The 18,329-nt window shown below is 47.6% G+C and overlaps 1 protein-coding gene across 1 annotated transcript in view; it reads left to right on the plus strand.

Moving 5' to 3' along the window:
* The window catches only part of LOC103274601 (glutamate receptor ionotropic, kainate 4), a gene marked incomplete at its 5' end in the record, with an annotated part of 136,214 nt that overhangs the window by 81,806 nt on the left and 36,079 nt on the right, over positions 1-18,329 (plus strand). Inside the window, one exon of the mRNA XM_008072040.2 lies at positions 13,894-14,001. Within this exon, the coding sequence (XP_008070231.2) occupies positions 13,894-14,001 (108 nt within the window). The remainder of the gene's footprint in view (positions 1-13,893; positions 14,002-18,329) is intronic.

Below are 18,329 nucleotides of genomic sequence, written 5' to 3' on the forward strand. Positions count from 1 at the left end.
TGGATCCAGGGAGGCGAGTTGGAGCCGTGTGCAGCGGCAGGCAGGGTGTGGCCGTGGAAAGAGCATGAGGTTTTGCGGTCAGAGGCGCAGGGCGGAGTCCCAGCTCCCACAATTTCTAGCATTCTGTTTCTCAATTTCCTCCTCGGTCAGATTGGGATGATGCTCATCATAATATCTGCTTTATGTGCATCATAAAATTGTGAGAACAAAATGAAACATTGTTTATAGCTGTGCTTTGAGGATTCTACTATATTTTGCAATTTATCGTTCTGTCATCTCACATGGAGATGTCTATCTATATATCTCTCTATCTTTGCATGCGGTATTCCTAGAATCTCACTTCAAGCCTGGCTCAGGGCGGAGGGGAGGACAAAGCCAGGGCCAGCGACATGCTCAGGTCACTCTTGCCGTAACCATGAGAAGACCAGGCTGTGCCAGCCAATATTTGCCTTGGCGCAAATAAATTCTGCCAGCCAGTCCTTCCCCTGCCTCTCTCCTTCCTCCATCCCCAACCTCTGTCCTTTCTCTGCTCCCTGACTTGGCAGCCTCACCAGTTCTACTTGGCTGTGGCTCTGGGTGGATGTGAAGCTGAGCACCAGAAGTTGTGGTGCCACTCCTAGGAGATGCCGGGGACCTCAAAGGTCAGCTTAACACGGCACTGCTCAGACCAGAGCTGCCAACACCCCCAAAACTAAAAATTCACAGTAAGCCAAATCGCATGCCAGCTGCCCCTCTACGAACCTGCTTCCAGCTTGGGCAGGGCTGGGCCACCCTCAGCCCACCACTGAAAGCTCAGAAGTCACTGCACCCTCCCTTGCCCTGCAGCGTTCTCCTGGCTTCAGTGTCCCAAATTCCTGAAGGACAGCAAGTGACCAGCTTCCTTCAACCCAGACGCATCATTAAAACCATGAATTCAACTGGCATCTGCCACTCAGAGCTCAAAGTTGTTATTATACAACAGCTTTCCCAAGATGCTTCTCCACCTGGTGTGTTTAACAAATGAAGCCAGGCATGCCCTGACTGTGTCATGTTCTTTGGCAGTGTTTTTCTTGTAAGATGAAAAATCTCCTGCTTGCCTGAGCTCTCTGATAAATTCTCTCCTCAGCAGCTAATTTGAAATGCCTTCTAGCTTACTGGAGGTGGGAGAGGGGGCTGCAGATGAGTCTTCCTACTTATGGACTCTGCCCTGCACTCACCTTGCATCAATTTGCGGGAGGCCAATCTGATCATCCCCCAAAATGTTTAGAAAAGAATCTGAGATTTTTGGCTAGACAAGAAAAATGAGGTAGTTGGGGTATAGGCAAATTAAAATATTAAACTTACTTAGTGCATCTGTCCAAAAAGAAAGGAGATCTGAACATCCTCACAGCCCTATTCTGGGAAATTTAACTTCTGAACCCCCGAGTGAGGTGGGGAGTACATTCAATCCATGAGAGCACCATTGAGGAGTGGCATTTTTGTCAGTACCGATCAGAATAGACTGAACTCCACCCCCACCCAGATAGTATTTTATCTGTCACTAGAGTCTCTGAGAAGAGCCCATGTGTTCTTATTCCCTTTGGCACAAGGAGTGGTGAGGACTAGATCAAACTCTGCCTCCTTTCCCTGAAGTTGGGGATTAGAGATGGAGGTCTGGGCACATCTTGGCAAAAGCCAAACACTCAAGCACAGACAAGTACAGTTGATCCTTATTACTTGTGGATTCCATATTTGCAAATTCAACTGCTTGCTAAAATCTATTTGTAACCCTCAAGACTAATACTCATGGTGCTTTCGCAGACTTGCACAGAGAAGCAGAATATTTGAGTCACCCAATACGCATGTTCCCAGTTGGGGCTGAATGAGGTGACACTTTGCCTTCTTGTTTTGACTGTCATACCATAAACATGTGTCCCTTTCATGGTCTGTTTCATGCCGTATCGTTTGTATTTTTATGCCTTTTTTCTTGGCAATTTTTCTGTTTAAAATTACCCTAAGCATAGTGCTGAAGAGCTGTCTAGTGTTCCTACACACAAAAAAATTTATAGAGAAAGCACGTATGTTAGAGAAGCTTCAATCAGGCATGAGTGATAGTGCTGTTGTTCAATGGTAATGAATCAATGATACATATTAAATGAGGTGTCTGTGAGCAGAGACATACATAAAACAATGTTACAAATTTACTGGTTAATGAAAATGTGACCAAAGCCTCACATGAACCCAACCTTGTATTTTTCCTAGGAGCAATTGTTCGATTTTCCCTAATCCAATGTTTGTGGCAACTTTATAGAACAGAACTACCAGAAATGATGAGAATCAACTGTAATGAAATTCAGGCAGCAGAGAAGACCAGGAATGAGGAGACTTTTGAGTTACTAAAGTTTTCCTACAGTGGCCTTTTCTCTCTGCATTCCTGCTCCCCTGTTTTCTCACAATGCCCCAAGACCCCATCTGTCTCGTGATGCCCTGCTTGTCTCCTGGTTCTCTGATTTAGAAGTAGACCCTAGATCTTACACTCATGGTGCCAAAAACAATAATAAAGTTCTTTTAGACCAGTGCACTAATTGGCTGCTTGGATTCTAGCAAATTTATACTTACAGAGTCTGTGTTTGAATGCCTTCAGTCCTGGGGATCTCACTATCTACAGGGACAGCTTATTCCATCTTGGAAAGCTCCCATTGTTAGAAAGTTCTTTCATCTATTGGGTAGAAATTTTTTAAAACCTCTTCCTTTTGTCCTTAGTTGTGTGTCTTTGGTCCACATATCTACTCTATCCTTCCCATGACTGCCTTGACTTTAGGGGGCTCAGAAAGGGCTGTTTTGTGACAGGTTGGAGAGGAGCCTTCCTTGAATTCCTCACATAGGCAGTCACATGCTTCACCTTCATGCCTGGGCAGGTGTGCTGCCAGTGCCCTCCTGCAGTCTCCTGTCCAAAGCCCTTTTGGGTTTTCTGCCCAAGGAACTACTCAGGCAAGAGCTAATGACAGCCTGAAAAATAAAAAAAAGAATAGGCATGTTTTTCCTAGGTTCTGTCCCAAGGCACTTTGAAAAATGAAACTACTTTCTAAATATACCCAGCACTTTCAGGAATTCCTGTTTGACCTGGAAGGGGTGAGCCTGTATTCTCCTTTTATAGGTAAGGTAACTGAAGACTAAACAGAAATGATTTGCCCAAAGGAATTTCATTGTTCAATTCAACAGCTATTTATTGAGCACCCATTCTAGGCCAGGCCTTGTCCTGGGAGCAGGGGCCTCCAAAGGGCACTTATTCATGCAGTCACCAAATATTTAGTAAGTGCTAATTCCATGCTAGGCATTGGGGATATGATGGTGAATGAGACAGAGCCGTCTCACTCGTGGGATGAAATGTGGTTGGAAAGATTAAATGAGAACTCAGGGACATGTGCTTGAAACAAATGATAACCTAAATAATTAAACAGTGACAAGTGTGATGAGTGTTACAGAGGAGTAGTTCAGTGCACTGTGCATGAGTCTCTGTAATGGGGTCTTGACTGAGACGAAGGGTTGGGAAGGACCGCCCCAGGAGGTGTCACTCAGGCTGAAGCTTGGTGGATGAGTGGACAAACCCCAGGGGGTGGGGATATGAGGAGTCCAAATGGGAGCCTCTCGGAGCCCTGGTAGCTGATGGCAGAGCCAGTCCGGGCAGCCAGAACTCCCGATGCTTGACTTATTCTCCTGTTCCTCACTCTCCCTTTCCTCTGGCTTTATTTAAATATCCTCTTCTAAATGCATAATTCAGAACCAAACTCAAGGAAGAGCAAGGGACAACTTCAGGGATGTGGGGTCTCAGGCAGGAATGCCTATGACAAATACCAATGAATAAAGAATAAGGATTCAAATGTTAACTAAATGTTTATATCCCAAGCCTAGTACAGATAACAATCTCGGGGCAGTGCAGCATTGTGGACCTGCCTGCATTTGAATCTGCATGAACTATGGAAATATGGCCAAGAGACTCAACTGCTCTGAGTCTACAATAGGGATGGTAGATGATAGCAGTATATTCCTTGTAGTGTGGATAGGAAGATTAAATGAGATAAAAAAAAATGTAAAGCATTCAACTCAGTCTCTGGCATGTGGTAAGGCTTCAAAAGTATTAGCTTGTATCATCTTGTTAAACTGTAATCATTTAGTTTTACAAGTGATCAGGACTAGGAGTTCATGGATGCAAAAGAAGATGTGTAGTGAGCATCAATTATGTTCCAGGTACTTCGATAAGGGCTGATGAGAGAGTGGTGCATAGATAGGGTGCCCAGATCCTTTGCACCAGGCACTTGCACACTCTCTGAGCATGTTTTGCATTGCGGTTGCAATTCAGAACACACATCAACAACCACTTGTACATGACTGAAAGCAAAGCGCTTGAAACAATGTAGTTACCCCTGCTGTGTGCCTTGCACTCTGATCTATTCTAGGTATAGATTTGCTTTTTTAAATGCAGGTCTTAACCCACTAAATTGCTTTCCCAACCCACGAATGGGTTACAATCCACAGTTTAACAAAACACTGCCTTAGACCAAGTGAGTTGCGGGTTTCATAAAGCCCAGGTGGAGTTCCCTTGATGTGGAGTCTTCCTAGCCTTCCCTGGCTCTGTTTTTGATCTTTTACCTTTGGCATTTGCCATAGCTGCCTTTTGATCCTGAATTTTCACAGCATTCTGTGCTCAAGCACATATTTGATGGTTCCTCTGGCTAAGAGAATAAGGTCTTTGGCCAACCAGCAACTCCCTTTGTTCCCCAGATCACCTCTTCCGGCTCTCAGTTGGTCTCTTGCTTGTCATGACCTCCTCTCCCATGTAAACTCAACTTTTATGATTGGAGATATCAGATTTAAGTGTAGGCAACATTCACTCCTTTGTGCCAGGGTGTTCACTATGGAGGTTAACATAGAAAAATTTTTAGTGGGTTTTATATCAAGGTACAGACCTATGCTATAAGATGTTGAAACCCTAATTCCATCTCAATCTGTTCCTGGGATCTCTGGCCATACTGTTTCACAGCTGAACCTCAATCACTTTTCCTGCCCACATGTCAAAATCATTTCTGTGTACTTAAGACACTAATACGTTATTATATGCATCCTTCCTAATGAGAACTTGAACCTAGAACCCTGAATCTGAGGTTAAAAAAAGAAAAAGGGGCAGTGATTATGGTCCATGCAACTTTGGATGGCCTTACAGAATAAGGCTCTGGACTCGAAAGAGCTTGCTTTTGGATAGGCCTTTAAACTTGTGTCACATCTGTGACAGTCTCAGGTTATTCCAACAAGGGGAGAAGAGGAGGGAGACTTATAGGTGGCAAAATCAGTTTCCCAATACTGCACAGTAAGTGCCATGACAGAACTTGAACCCAAGTCTCCTGACTTCCGGTCAGCTGTATTCCTACCAGGTACACAGTGGTACTGTTATCTTACATTCCCATGTCTGGTTGTGGCTCATCAAAAGCCATCATGTGCATTATCTAAGTTGCTTATCAACAATACTGTGGGCAGACAGGTTCATTCCCTTCCATTTTGCAGATGAAGGAGGTCAAGAGAGGCTAAATGACTTACCTAAGGTCATCCAGCTTATGCATGGCAGAGGAGGAAAGAACATGAGGGTCTTCTGGTGCCCTCTGCATCCCCTTGGGCCAGGCTCCTAAGCAACCATTCAGGGCCCTGACCAAGATCATTCATACAGGCTTTTTTAACTGACTCCCTTCAGGGCTGTATTCTCCAACAAACAAGTTCACGGTGACCAAGAGATGCTTGTGGGAGGGCTCAGGTCTTTAGGCTGAGATGGCCTACACCTGCCCTCACTCAACCAGATGCATAGTAGTAAATGGAATCTGTGTTCAAATCTCAGTTTAATCTTCTGAGAACTGTGTGACCCTCAACACGTTCCTTGACATCTCTGAGTCTTAGTTTCATTTATTCATTCATTCATGTATTCAACAAAAACTTATATGAAAGTGCCTACATTAAGCATTATTATTGTTGCCTGAAGTACCTACATTAAGCCTACATTTTTCAGGTGGGAATAATAACAGGGTTGTTGTGCAGAATCAGAGAAATTTATGTTAGCAAAGCACATGGCCAAGTGCCCAGAAAGCAAGGGTGATCAATACATGTTTGCAGAAGCTGACTCTGAAGTAGAAGGACTTTCCTTGCCTTCTAGGGAGTTATGTCTGCTCCCTAGAAGAAGCTGGATCCTGGTGGCATTAAGTGCAAAGAACAATTGTCTAAATGTACATAAAATATTAAATGGCATAGTGCTGCCTGCACACCCATGGATGCAGGTAGGGATGTGCGGAAATCCCTCGGGGCTTGAAAAATGAATCTGTTTTTACCTACTTGGGAGAGAACAAAGTGGCAAAATGACAAGCCTGTGTGATCCTGGGCAGGTACGAGAGGCTATGAGCTGGCAGGATCGGCTGTGGCGATTTTAGTGGCAGGGTGTGCCAGTCCCAGGAATCCCATCCAGGTGAGTCCCTGGGTCTGTAGGAAAGGACCTGAGGGCTCATCTACTGAAGTCTAGAAGGAAACTGAGGCACAAAGCAGGGAAAGAATTTGGTGAAGTTTGTGCCAGCTCTGCTAACATGCCAGGCACTGGGCAGAGCCTGTGCTCATCATTATCTTCTTGACTCTTTGAAACAAAATAGCACAATGGTTAGGACCATATGCTTTGGGCATGGAGAAAGCATGAGTTCGAATCCCCATTCTGGTATTAAGCAGTGTGTGACTTTGAGGACATTAATGACCCAACCTCCCCAGGACTCAGGATTTTTAATCTGTAAAAATAGTATAAAAATATCTACCTCTTATAGATGTGCTGAGGGTTAAATGAGATGATACATGCATCATTCAATAAGGCTTTACTGAGCATCTACAATAAAACCAGACACTGTGCCAGGCTCTAGGGATAAAAAGGCAGATAAAACCGGCTATGATCCCTATTCTCATGAAGCTTGTATAGTAAGAAATACAAGAAAGAAAAGAACATGGTTCTGGGAGAAGTTGGACTTTGGGAGACAAGGAAAGGCTTCCTGGAGGAAGGGATCTTTGAGCTGAGGCCTAAAAGGATTCACAGGTAAAAATTAGATCAGGTCTTGGCAGCTTTTCTATGAAGGTCCAGATGGCAAGTCTTTAGACGTTTCAGGCCACACAGTCTCAGCAAATCTGCTGTTGTAGATGAAAGTGGTCACAATGCATAAATGAATGGGCGTGGCTGTGTTTCAACAAAACTTATTTGCAGAAATGGGCAGTGAGCTGGATTCAGCCTGTAGTCCCTGGTTTGCCAATCCCTGAACTAGCCAAAAGAGAACCGAGGGCAAGAGTTTGTGTGGTTAGAAGGGTTCCAGACAGGGAATGGCATATGCAGATACCCTGGCAGGAAGGATCTTGTTGCACTTGAACATGTGGAGAAGGTAGTTGTGACTGGAGAAAATAGCATAAGAGGGTGGAGAGTGAGCAGAAGAGACAGACCTCAGGGCCTTGCAGGCCGTGGTGAGGATTTGGGTCTCTATCCTTCAAAAAAAAAGCGAAAGACCTGAAGGGTTTTAAGCAGAGGCTGGCATGTGTATATGTGAGCGTATGTGAGAATCTGTAGTGATAACTGGTGGCTACCATGTGGAGAACAGAGGCCCAGAGTGGGCGCTGGTCCCAGGCAAGTTCAGTGGGAACTTGGACTAGGGTGGTGACTGGGAAGGATGCTGCTCAAGGAAATTAACTGACTTGAAACTAACTCAGGCTCACCCATTCTGTGGTCACGGTGCCAGGTGCTAATGCAGATCTCCTGACACCAGGTAACATACTGACAGCTCTGTCAGAAAGCTGCAGAGGACCCCTGTGGTCATGGACCCTGGGTAAGCACTTCCTGTAGTGTGCTGCTAGGGGAGTGACCAGTTTGCTTATGTTGACCTGGAGTCACATGGCAGACCTAATCAAAGTCTCTGATTCTCATTCAGTTGTCACCTTTCCAAAGGACTGCGTTTAGCCCCTGTTGATGCCACCAAGCTCATGTACTACAGCTCCTTGGCCCCCTCGTCCTCCTTATCTATGCTTTCCTTACAGGCAGTTCTTTCAAGCATGGTCTCTGGCTATCCCATCCAGGGATCTTAAACACAGCTCCTGGAAGGACAGAGGCTTTGAGACAACTGTCCTCACGGGAGCAGGAAGTGACAGCTCACAGCAAGAAAAGAAACAGACACTGTGAAAAGTAGGCAGATTAACTTACAGAAGCACAGAAATGAAGGCAAGTGGTCCTCCACATTTCAGCCCCACAGGGCAACACTATATCACAGCACAGCATGGCTGCTGCCTTCACGATGATAACTCTGCATATTAAGGGAAAGACGTTTGCCTTAAGAAGACAGAGGATCACGATATTCCTTTAGAAAGGATTTTTGGAAATAATACTTTTGAATAAATAATTAAATTATCCAACATTTTAGTGCTTAAAGAAGCAAGATTATTATTAATTTATGGTGGCTGAGTACAGTGGCTCATGCCTGTAATACCAACACTTTGGGAGGCTGAGGTGGGAGGATTGCTTGAGCTCAGGGGTTCAAGACCAGCCTGGGCAATATAGTGAGATAGCGTTGCTTAAAAAAAAAAAAAAAGTGAAATTATCTGGGTGTGGTGGTGCATGCCTGTAGTCCCTGCTACTCGGGAGGCTCAGGCGGAAGGATTGCCTGAGCCCAGGAGGTCAAGACTGCAGTGAGCTGTGATCATGCTGCCACCCTTCAGGCTAGGTGACAGAGTGAGAGCCTGATTCAAATATATATATAGATGTGTGTCCCTTGTGGGTTTTGGGTAAATGATACTTTCTATGAACATGCAAACACATATCAGTTATATTACCCTACATTTTCATATTTGACTAAGCACTCCTATCATAAAATCTTTTTTCTAAGAGCATTAGAGTCTGTAATTAGAAGGACTGCACATTTGTTTTAAGCATTATGATCCCAATTAAGCAGCACGTGGGCCTTCTTTTGAATACTGTTTCTTCCTCCTTACCAGCTCTGTGACTTGGGTAAATTATTAACTTATCTGGACTTCACTTTCCTTGCTGTGGGTGGCAATGAGATAGGTAAGCATAAGCTTCTAGTGCCCAGCACAAAGCCCATGTGAATGCAATGGGCACCAGCCATGTGCTGGAGCAGGCTTGCCCGGCTAGTGAGAGCCCACCGTACACACCTATTTCTAGCTCTGTGCTCAGTGACATCATGTTGGTAGCGAGAAATCAGCCATGGTGCGGGTGTTTACACCACAGAGATTGGCAGACGCTACCCACCAGGTACCCTTGTTCGTGGAGAGACATTTAAACATTCCCTAGCTGACCATGGGTGAAGATTGAATCACTATGAGTGTCTACACCCTTGTCTTTTCTCATCTGAGTTTCTCTTTCTGTTCTGTTATCATTCAGCCTGCCCTACCCCTGAAGTTTCTGACTGAGTCAGTCTGGGGTGGGGCCCAAGAATATGCATTTGTGATGCTGATACTTCTGATCTGGGAACCAAACTTTGAAATGCTGACCTAATCTGTCTAATAAACTGAAGTCCATAGTGCAAAGCCTTTTGTGGGACACAGAAGAGATCCCACCTTCTTTGTCAGGCAATGGCATTAAAAACTAATAAATACTGACATAGTACTTTGCACATACTCCATCTCATTTCATCTCCTTGAGAACCCTATGAAGCAATAATTGCTATTTTAATACCATTTTATAGAGGGGGGAAACTGAGGCTCAGAGGGATTCAGTAATTTACCTGAGGTCACACAGCTCATAAGCAGAGAAGCCAGGTTAAACCTAAATCCTCCAACTCTGGGGCCATTGCATTGGTGGCACAGTCTGCGCAATGCTCGAGGGTGAGCAGAAGCTGAACTCCAGCCTGAACTCTGCGTTCCCAGCTGTGCACCAGCAGGGTCACAGCAGCCCAGCAGGTGCATTTTCTGCATTAAGATGCTCTCTATAGGCTGTCAGTGGCCCTGTCCAAAGTTACCCCCCCTTCCCTCACACAGCCCTTAGGGCCTCAAAACTGGTGAGAAGACAGAGCAAGTGGGAGAGACAACAAGTACAGAGAGATCCAGGGAGAGAGACTTTATCTGAAGTGAAGTCAAGGCTGCACATGTGGCATGTGGAAATGGCTCACCAAACAGCTGTTCCTACAGGAGGGTTGGGGGGCAGATGTCAGCGGGTGGGGCAAGGGGATTTGACTGGAGGCAGAGCCAGATTGTCAGTGATGAAAGAGCTATGTCTTCTGCCCACCCCTGGCACGTGTGTGGCATCGAGGGTGCCCAGTGGGTGGGGCAATTAGCCTGTATCCCAGGGCACCTGGCTCTGTCTCTCCCCTTCCCTCCCACTGCCTTTCTGCAATTAGATTGTGCTGGGTAATAGCTGCCAAGCTGCTTTGTTGGATCTGATGAGTTTATTAATTTCTTGGGGGCTAACGGGAGGGTGGGTGGGGGATTCATTTCCTGACTGGCGCTTAGGGGCTAATTAGTCTCTTTGCCTTGTCCCTAGAGGAAGAAGTAGAGGGTGCGCTGTTCAGACTGTTGGCTCTGGCTCTGGATAAATAATTTCTATCCCTGGCTTTTGCAGAAACCTGTCTTGTGGCCTGGGCAAGACCAGGGTGTCAGGGGGAGTATCTCAACACAGGTAGCTAGTGAGGTTTAGACCCCTTGAGAACAGAGGAGATGGGAAAGTGGGTAGGGTGGGCTGAGGTCTCTCTGGTGCTGCTGGAGTGAGGTGGAGGTTTAGGGTGACAAAAAGGATTCTAAGAAGTTCAACTCTGCCCCAGATATCCAAATGCCAACATCCAACCCAATGCTCTTTATGTCCCTTCTGTCCAAACACAGACCTTTGCAGCCTAGGAGACCATCGGGGCCAATTCTATCCATTTTAAGACAGGGAAACTGAGCCTCTTAGAGGACAGTAATCTCACCTGACTTTGTGGAGTGTCCAGATGAAGGAGAAGAAAGCCTCGTATTTGGAGTTCCTACCAGATGGCTGAGGCTCTTGAAGCTATTCCTTGGTTATACTGACCAGCTTAAATGAGGGCACATTAGTGTCCCCATCCTAAGAGACAGCAACAGAGATAGGAAAGAGCACAGAAATTAGGAGTCAGGTCTGGATATAAGTCCGTGCTGCCCCTACCAGCTGGGTGACCTCAGGTAAGCCATCAAATCTCTCTGAGCTTCAGTTTCTTTTCTTTTCTTTTGAGTTGGAGTTTGACTCCGTTGCCCAGGCTGGAGTGCAGTGGCACACAGCCACCTAGCATCGACCTGCGAGGCTCCAGTGATCCTTCCGCCTCAGCCTTCCAAGTAGCCGGAACTACAGGCGTGTGTTACCATGCCCGGCTAATTTATTATTTATTGTAGAGATGAGGTCTCGCCAAGTTGCCTGGGCTGGTCTCGAACCTGCGGGCTCAGTCAATCCATTCTCGGCCTCCCAAAATGCTGGGATTACAGGCTGAGCCACCTAGCCCCACCAAGCCTGAGTTTCTTAGTAAAACAGAAACACTGTAACTACTCTAAAGGTTTGATGGAAAAATTCAGAGATGATAGAGCCTGGCACATCTAACACAGCGGGTGGCCAGTAGCTATTGCCCTGTCCCTTTTCATTGAAAAACGCAACAGTTCTTCCCTCTTACTTCCCACTCCTTTCCCCGACAAAGAGAGAAGGAGGATGGGAAAGCTCAAGCCTGACTGGTCCCTTTGAGAGATAACAGGAGCTCTCGAGGCCAGAGGAGGACTCCCTGCTTTCTGCCTGTGCCTCACCGACAACAGCAATCTACCCATGGGAGAGGAGAGCTTTTCCCTGTTTCCAAGGCCACTCCCAAAGCAAGATGGTAGGGTATAAGCATAAATAAGGCCAGCCCCTGCTGTCGTGAGCTGAACAGGCTACTCTGGGGAAGACACACAGGTGAGCAAAAATGTGCACTTGAACATTGGAAGAGTCAGACGGGATGGCCATGCAGGGTTCCTTGGGGAGATTCATCTGGAGTTAGGAACACAGGGCTTGACGCTCAGGCCTCTCAGCTAACAGGTGGTGTGGCCTCAGGCAGGATTTTTTTTATTATTTTGACCTTAGTTCCTTTACCTGTAATGTGGGGTTTGCAGCTTAGCTGCGCATGAGACACAACTTATTAACGGAGAAGGAACATAAGCATGCGCAGAATCCTGCTGCCTTCGAAAAGTCGGAGAAAGCACACGCCCTTTTCCAGATAGTATCCTTGCAAAGCCTTGGACAGGAGTTTTTGGTCATCTTCCCTTTGCCACATGAAAGAGACACCATCAGGCCTGGAACTGGAGACCCTTGAGAGCTCTCAGCTGATGGTCCCGGTGGGCCTAGGTGGCCCTGCACTCCGCACGCCTTACCTTCTCCAGACCATGAAGGCAGGGAGCCAGTTTCTGCTGCCCGTGACCCTCAGCCCTTTGGACCCATGGGGTAGGGGTGGCAAGGACACAGCAGGTCTTTATTATTGCTAAAGGATCCATAGGAGGACCCAGAGCCCAGCTCCGGGGAATAGAGCCACAGCATCCATGGAACTCGTGAGGGTATTCCAGAGAAGCTGGGCGGATGCCTGGAGGTACCTGGTAGAGGTAGATGTGTGTTTGTAGCCCGCAGACACCAGCTCTTTTGTAGCCAGCAGATACCAGCTCACCACCTACAGCTGCTCAACAACAGCCAAGATCTGCCAGGGGCTCCAGCCAGGAGAAATGTATTGGAACTTCATGTACATTACATGTGCGTGCGCGCGCGCGCGCGCGCGCGCGCGTGTGTGTGTGTTTTATATAAAGAGTTTCACTGGGAAAAGCAGACAATCTCAAAATTCACTGTTGGCACATTTAAGTTTCAGTAACTTTCAAAATGGAGAACTAAGCTGTGGACTTTTTTTCCCCCTTAGAGGTTTTTAAGACAATGGGAGAGTCAAAGGTAATGTATTGTACACTTAAAAGATGACATCTCATGTTAAGTTCTTTTCACAATAAAATAAGGGGAACAAAGATCAATAGAAAGCCCCCCCCCCGAAAAAAAGGGCCAGTGGGGAAGTGGAAGGAAAATAGCATTTGTTGAGTGCCAGGTTCAATACATTCAATACAGTGACCCAATGAAGGTTCTACCATTATTCCCATTTTACAGATGAGAAAACATGCTCAGAGAGGTTTCTTTTCTAAGGTTACACAGTTGAGATGTGTGCTCCTGAGTCTGGGTGAAAAATATAACAGCAGACTGGCACATCTGTGATCTCTGAGGTCTTGAGAAGCCCTGAGAAAAAGGCAGGGCAGACATTATCATGTCCATGTAGAGATAGAACAACTGAGGTCCTGAAAGGTTTAATGTCTCACAGCTAGCAAACGAGTCAATGTGGACTGGAACCTGGTTCTTCCCTCCTCTGATCTATTCATCCTCTCATTCATTCATTCACTCAACCATTCAGTACACATTTATTAAAGGGCTTAGCCCTCTCCAGGACAGCATTCTGATTCAATCAGAATGACTGAAGACAGGCAGAAGCAAAAGAGCTCTGTGGCTCATCCCTGTCTTGAAATAACGCCACCACACATGTTCTGGAACTTTCTGTGAGTGCACTTCCCTGAACCGCATTCCATCCCCAATTTATTTTTTCATTTTCCTCTCCCGCCTCTCCCAAGTCCTTGCTTCTTTCTTTCTTGACTTTCACTGCCCCCTACCTCAGCCCCCGCAACTCTGTAACAGTCCCTCTTCCCAGCCCAGCCCCCTGCTCTGTACTCTACACCCCTCCCTCCTTCCACGGCTCCTGTGCAGCCCAACCTGAGGCAGGGGCCTGGCCTCGTGGCTCCTTCCAACCCTGGAGGCCCGCAGGACCTTAGCACCTAGGCTCCTCCTTCCTCCACTTCTTCCCAGCCCTCTCCTGTTGGTCTCCTCAGATCGGCCAGTGGCACGTGGCAGAGGGCCTCAGCATGGACAGCCGCCTCTACGCCTCCAACACCTCGGACAGCCTCTTCAACACCACGCTGGTCGTCACCACCATCCTGGTAAGCGGGGTCTCCCAGGCTCCCAGCTGCTGCTCCCCGGGGTGCCTTCCCCGCCCCAACACTCACAGGCTTCCCCATGAACAGAAGATGGGTGCTCTAATCACAGCACCGAGGCCAATTTATGACAGTGTAATTACACTCAAGTTGCTGCTTCATATGGAAATGATATTTGATGAGCTTCAGAGCAGCTGGGGAGGAGGGCTGGAGTAGAGACACCACAGTTTGTGGATGCCTCTTTCAGGGGCACCCTGACAGCCAAGGAGAGGGGACCTTATAACACAGAGGGGGGAAACTGACTCCAGCTCCTGGGGGGCCCTCTGCCCTTTCCCAGCAGCCCACCTTGCTGGTGACTTCTGTATACAAAGTGGAGCCCTGCCCCATGACCCCCTCCTCAAGTGGACACCTGAATGCCTGTGGGTTTACATGGCCTGTTTCTTCATTTCCAGATGGTGAAAAGATCGTTCTCAATTAATCTATAGGGCAAGGGACGATCTGCCCTTTTGAAGTGATTCAACTCTACTTAGTAATTACCGAGTTCACCCTGTACCCCTGCCAGTGTCAGGCCCTATGCTCAGTCCTGGAGACCAAAGGTGATAGGACTCAATCTCTGTCCTCTCTCTTGAGGTTATAATTTAGTAGATGGGATATGTCAAGTACATACATGGCCAAGGTATTATTTGTCTTCCCCCTTGAAGACCTCATACTTTAAAAGATTTGTCAACTAAGCCAACTGCATGTATTAAGCAGTAATTAATTTATTCCTCCCCTCTCCCCCTTTTAACTAATCTAAAGCATTTGTCCCTGCCTGACCCAGTGTCTTACCAGCAGGAGATAACCAGTGTTGCCACACTGATATCATTTCAGACCAAAGCAAAGTGACCATGCATGAGTTGGCCTGCTCAGACCTATCACTGCTAACTGTGCAAAGTCTGCAAACATGTCCATTTCTTTAAGGTTTTTGGAGATAATAAAAAGAGCTCAGGGACCTCCATCACTACCTTCAGGAACCCTGGGCTAAAATTATTGATCTACTGTGAGCAGTGGGAGTTAAAAGTCAGGAAAGAGGCGCATACTTAGAACTGTGGAATTTGAAGGAGAGAAAGGTCTCACCCCATGGGGAGGTCAGCAAAGCCTTCAGAGAAGAAGGGACACTTATGATGGACTGCGACAGACAGGGAGTGCATGGGAAGAAGTGATTAAAGGAGGGCATTATCAGATGCTCAGAAAATACTGAAAAATGTAGGGGTCTCCCCCCCCAGAAGCAAGCATTGGTAGGGAAGGGGAGAGGCATCACCAGTCAAGTGGATCGGGACCATAGTGCTTAGGAACATGAATACCCGGGTAATGAGTTTCCCTTCGTTTGCTAGGAGATGGGGGTCACTGAATAATTTCTTTCATTTCATTTATTCAGTTCATATTTATTTATCGGGCACTACTATATGCTTGGCACTGTTGTAGGGACTCAGGATACATCAGTGAACCAAAAAGGAAGCCAAAAATCCCTGCCTGTGAGGAGCCTACATTCCAGCAGGGAATGTGTGACAGTAAAAAGAAATATAATCTATAAATTAGAAGGCTGTATGGCTGAGGGAAAAGAGAGTCAGGAAGGGGGTTGGAGTTCAGCGTGAAAGGTGGTTTTGATGTGCAGGTGTTCAGGGCGCCCTCACTGAGCAGGTGAGCTCTGAGCAGAGACCTGATGGAGGTGAGTGAGGAGGGAACCAGCGGTTGTCTGAGACGGGTGTGCCAGGCAGAGGGAACCATGATGAGAGAACGGTTCCTGTCCCAAGGGCTTCCCTCACTGCCCATCTCAGCTCAGCCTCAGCTTACCTGAACTAACAGGGAAATGCCAGAAAGTTGAGAGGGTGGTGGTGTCACTGTCCAGCTGGGAGCTGGAAGTGCCCTGACCGAGCACAGTGGAGGAGGGGACAGCATATGGTGGGATCTCTGGGCCTATCTGACTCCTTTCCCTGAGTCACTCCATGGCTTCCTGGCAGCTTCCCTTCTCACTTGCTCCGCCTACCTCTCCTCCAGCAAATCTGAAAATCAGAATTGTCGTGTCATCTTCTTCCTTACAATCCTTCAGTGACTGCCCAGGCCTGACTGCCCCTTATCTTGTGATCTAGCCCTTCATAATCAGCCCCAGCCCACCTTACCTCCTTCTTCATGGTAATGGGTTGTCCAACATTCACTCACTGTATCGTGCATCTCTTTCCCTTTGCACATGCTATCTCCTGTGCCTGGATCACCCTTCCCTCTGATCCCTGTTTCCAACTGGAAATGTCTCTGCATCCTTCAGAGCTCTGCTCAGATGGCATCTCTTCCATGAAGCCTTTCCTACGCCAACTCCTGCCATTCCCCTCTCTGGTATTTGCACACCCCTCTGGGTGGCATTTCTCCTATTAGAGGTTGTGGTTTAGAGCTCCACTTCCCCTTCTGGGATAAGGATACCTCAAAGATAGGGATGTAGACACAGAGTAGGGGCTTGGTAGTTAGAATTGGAGTGAAGGAATTCCTTCCTACAGGCTGGGAGTGTCCTTTAAAAGCTAACAGGTGTTTGGGAGGGAAGCGAGAAAGTGACTGAGTTGCACCTCCTGCCTCTCGGGTCTGGACCTGGACCCATGGCTGTATTGAACCCCAGGGTCATGTTTCTAGATCGGGAAGGTCATTCTGATCTATGTGTGTGCACACATGCATGTTCACGTACACACATGTGCTCACAGAGGGTGGGGTGCTGGCAGAACACTTATGTGTGAGGTGACATTTAATAACATGGTAAGTACAACTCAAACACCAATTAGCAATTCTGTGTGTGTGTCTAACGTGGCTGATCTGAGTCAATAGCTCTCACCAAGAATGATGATCTTAATTCCATCCCCAGGTGACCATTTGTGGATTTTCCCTAGCAAATGGTAATCCTGAATTGTTTATCCCTTAAAACTTGTCACATATCCATGTTTTCTCCCACTCCTGTCAGGCTACACTTGGGACATATGGATGATTTATTGTTTAATACCAGCAAACACACAAAATTAGCTGCCGCTCCCATTCCCCGGACACCTTTTCTGAATCAGACCCCATGTTCTACATTTTGCTGCATGGTCGCCTGGGGTTCTCCCAGCGCCCCCACCGGGAGACCCTCCTGCTCTAGGCAGACACACAGCCTCCCATGCTTTCCAAGGTGCCAGTGAGCCCTGCCTGTCTGATCCTTTGGCTCTCCAGCACGTCATCTCCTTCCTCCAAGATCTGCCCTGTGTATATTCACTTTGAATGTGGCCGTGAATCGTACATGAACTTGAGAGTAGAGAGTATTGTGGCAATCCTTGGGACAACTGAAGATACCCTGGGGCATTGTCAATCCCAGGTTGGAAACCCCCAGCCAAGCCCTGGCTGTAGCCATTGCTGTGTCTTTTACTCACACAACCAGCAAGTGCTTAAGGCTGCTGCCAGCTGGTGATACCCACGGAAAAGGAGAGTCATTCCCAGGCCCCACGTCCCTTCCACCTGGGGCAAGTACAGTGAGGAAGAAACCAGAGGATAGTTGTGTGGTCCTTGGGGCGAGAGCAGGAGTGTTCTGGGATGGGGGGTGTGGGCTGGCATGGGAGGGGGCAGTGTGACTCCAAGGACAAAGATGACAGAAAATGGGGCGGAGAGGAATTTGGGCGGGCAGAAGCCCTCACCCTGAGGATGGCAAGTGTAGAAGGCAGGCAGACTGTCCCTGTCTTATGGGCAGAGAGCAGATAGTCATGAATCAGACCACATCACCTTCCATTCGGAGCGCCCACTTCCTGACACACAGTCTTTACCCTCCTGCCCTCCCACATCATCATTTCCCCAAAACTGCTCTCCTCCGTCCTCCCTCCTTGGCTCTGGTCTGTGTGACCCTCCATCTTTCCCCAGCTCAGTAGCCCCTTCCAGCTTGAGCTCAACCAGCCAGCATTCAGCACCTCCTCTCCTACCTTCTAGAATCATGATGCCCAACCTTCTCTCCTCATATTGTCCCCAAGCCTGATTGTTCCTCTGACCCCTGCTCCCAGCTGGCAGTTGCATCCTGTGTCCTCCCCTCAGCTAGGCCTCGGAAGTCCCTGCGCCCACCTCCTCTCTCCCTGCCAAGTCCCCTGGGTGGTTTGGCTCAACCTTCCCAAACACCAAGCATCCAAACCCACCTGTCCCCATGTTAGCACAACCCTGGTTTCCTCAGCTTCTGGTCTCTTCCCCCTTCTCTCTACATCCACATCCACATTCTCCATCTCCCCTCCAGACTCATCTCCCAGCCTCACACCTACCCTGACCCTGCCTCCACCCTCTGCTTCCTGGGCACTTGCTCCACA

Source organism: Carlito syrichta, unplaced genomic scaffold (assembly GCF_000164805.1).
Source record: "Carlito syrichta isolate Samal-C Ts95f unplaced genomic scaffold, Tarsius_syrichta-2.0.1 Scaffold113709, whole genome shotgun sequence".
NCBI classification, from domain to species: Eukaryota; Metazoa; Chordata; class Mammalia; order Primates; family Tarsiidae; genus Carlito; species Carlito syrichta.